This window comes from Monoraphidium neglectum (genome assembly GCF_000611645.1).
Source record: "Monoraphidium neglectum strain SAG 48.87 unplaced genomic scaffold scaffold05632, whole genome shotgun sequence".
Lineage (NCBI taxonomy): Eukaryota > Viridiplantae > Chlorophyta > Chlorophyceae > Sphaeropleales > Selenastraceae > Monoraphidium > Monoraphidium neglectum.
Window position 1 is genome coordinate 1 of NW_014007998.1, and position 1,661 is coordinate 1,661.

General features: G+C 64.4%; 1 protein-coding gene across 1 annotated transcript; it reads right to left on the minus strand.

Annotated features, from left to right (window-relative positions):
- Positions 1-12: 12 nt before the first annotated feature.
- On the minus strand, positions 13-1,621 carry MNEG_15752 (pyruvate carboxylase subunit A; the record flags this gene model as incomplete). Its single annotated transcript, XM_014035777.1, has 4 exons — positions 13-264; positions 745-900; positions 1,206-1,325; positions 1,526-1,621. The coding sequence occupies 4 exons, from the start codon at positions 1,619-1,621 to the stop codon at positions 13-15; spliced, it is 624 nt and encodes a 207-aa protein (XP_013891231.1).
- Positions 1,622-1,661: the final 40 nt, after the last annotated feature.

Consider the following 1,661-nt stretch of genomic DNA (forward strand, 5'->3'; position numbering starts at 1 on the left):
ACCACTGCCACCTCAGCGCCACGACTCATTCTGGCACCCCTCATTGCCCCCCGGTGACCCCCCATCCGGCAGCACACGACCATAAGCAAGGCGCACCTGCGTCACCACGCCCGCGCAGGGGGCGCACACCGCGGTCTCCATCTTCATGGCGCTCATCACCACCAGCTGCTGCCCCGCGTGCACGCCTTGACCGGGTTTGACCGAGACCTCGATCACGCTGCCGGCCATGGGGGCGCCGACGCTCCCCAGGATAGAGGTGTCGGACTGGGGGGGTGTGGGTTGGGGTTGGGGTTGGGGGTGACCGGGCTGCGTGCGTGTGTGTGTATGTGTGTGTGTGTGTGAATGACAACAGCATCATGCCACTGCGACTGCCATCATGCATTCGTGAGCACCAGAGCGCTGTCGTCGACTGCCGACCCTCCCAGGGCGCCGCGCACCCCCCACCCAACACCCGCCTCAGAGCAGGCGTGGCAGCAGACGGCGCGCCCGCCTCCGCCACCATACCCGGCGGCAGGCGCTCACGCGCGCGCCGGTGGCAGCCCCGCGCGCGGACAGCACCACAGCTGGTCCCCTTTCGCCTCCCATAATCGACACCGCTTCCACGCACACAACACATGCATAAAAAAATAACACACACACCCACAGCTGCGCTCAACATCCATGACACACACAACACAGAGACACCAACACATCCCCCCTCAAACACACACACACACACACGCACGCACGCACGCGCGCGCGCACCTTCTCCCTGACTGCCTTCTTGACCAGGGCGTCCGCGGTGCGCGTGTCGGCCACCTCCACCACCCTGGGCACGCCGTTGGCCTCGAAGAAGACCTCCCTCCTGCCGGAGGGCTGCAGCTCCCCGGCCGCCTTGAGCTTGATGTGGGTGCCGACACCCTGGGGGGAAGGGGGGGTCGGGGGTCCAGGGTGGTGGTGAGAGGGGGTGAGCATGGTGAGTGCCAAGTGCGCTTGGGTGTGTGTGAATGTGCGTGTGGGTGGGGGGGATGCAAAACCGGTGCCAAGCATGTGCGCGGGGGGCAGGTGTGTGTGTATTTGAGTACGTGTGTGTGTTTGAGAGAGAGAGAGAGAGAGAGAGAGAGAGAGAGAGAGAGAGAGAGAGAGAGAGAGAGAGAGAGAGAGAGAGAGAGAGAGAGAGAGAGCGAGTTTGATCTTATGTACCCCAAAAACAACCGGACCCCCACCTTGGCCAGCTCAATCTCGACGTCCTCGTCCTCCGCCAGTGGCACCAGGAAGGCCCTCGTGGGTAGCTTCTCAACCAGGTTGCTGTACCGCATGACGTGGCTCATGTACTCCTCAAACACCTGAGGGGCGGATGGCGGGCCGATTTGGGGGGGCGGATTTGAGGGGCGGATGGGCGAGTGAGTCGTGGAGAGGCGTGGGGCGAGCGGCGGCGCGGCATGTGAGTGTGTAAGTGCATGCGCGCAAGCGCGTGCGTGCGTGCGTGCGTGTGTTCGCGAAAGACGGCGGAAAACAAAGACCCGGAAGCCGGAGGGGTCCACACCTTGGGGTAGAGGGCCGCGGAGAGGACGTCCCTGTGTGTGATGAGTGAGTTGCCGTACTTCTCCTTGAGCCGCGACTCCAGACTCTCGAGGTTCATGGGGGGCAGGCTGGCCCCGGGGCGGCCCTCGATGGTGGGC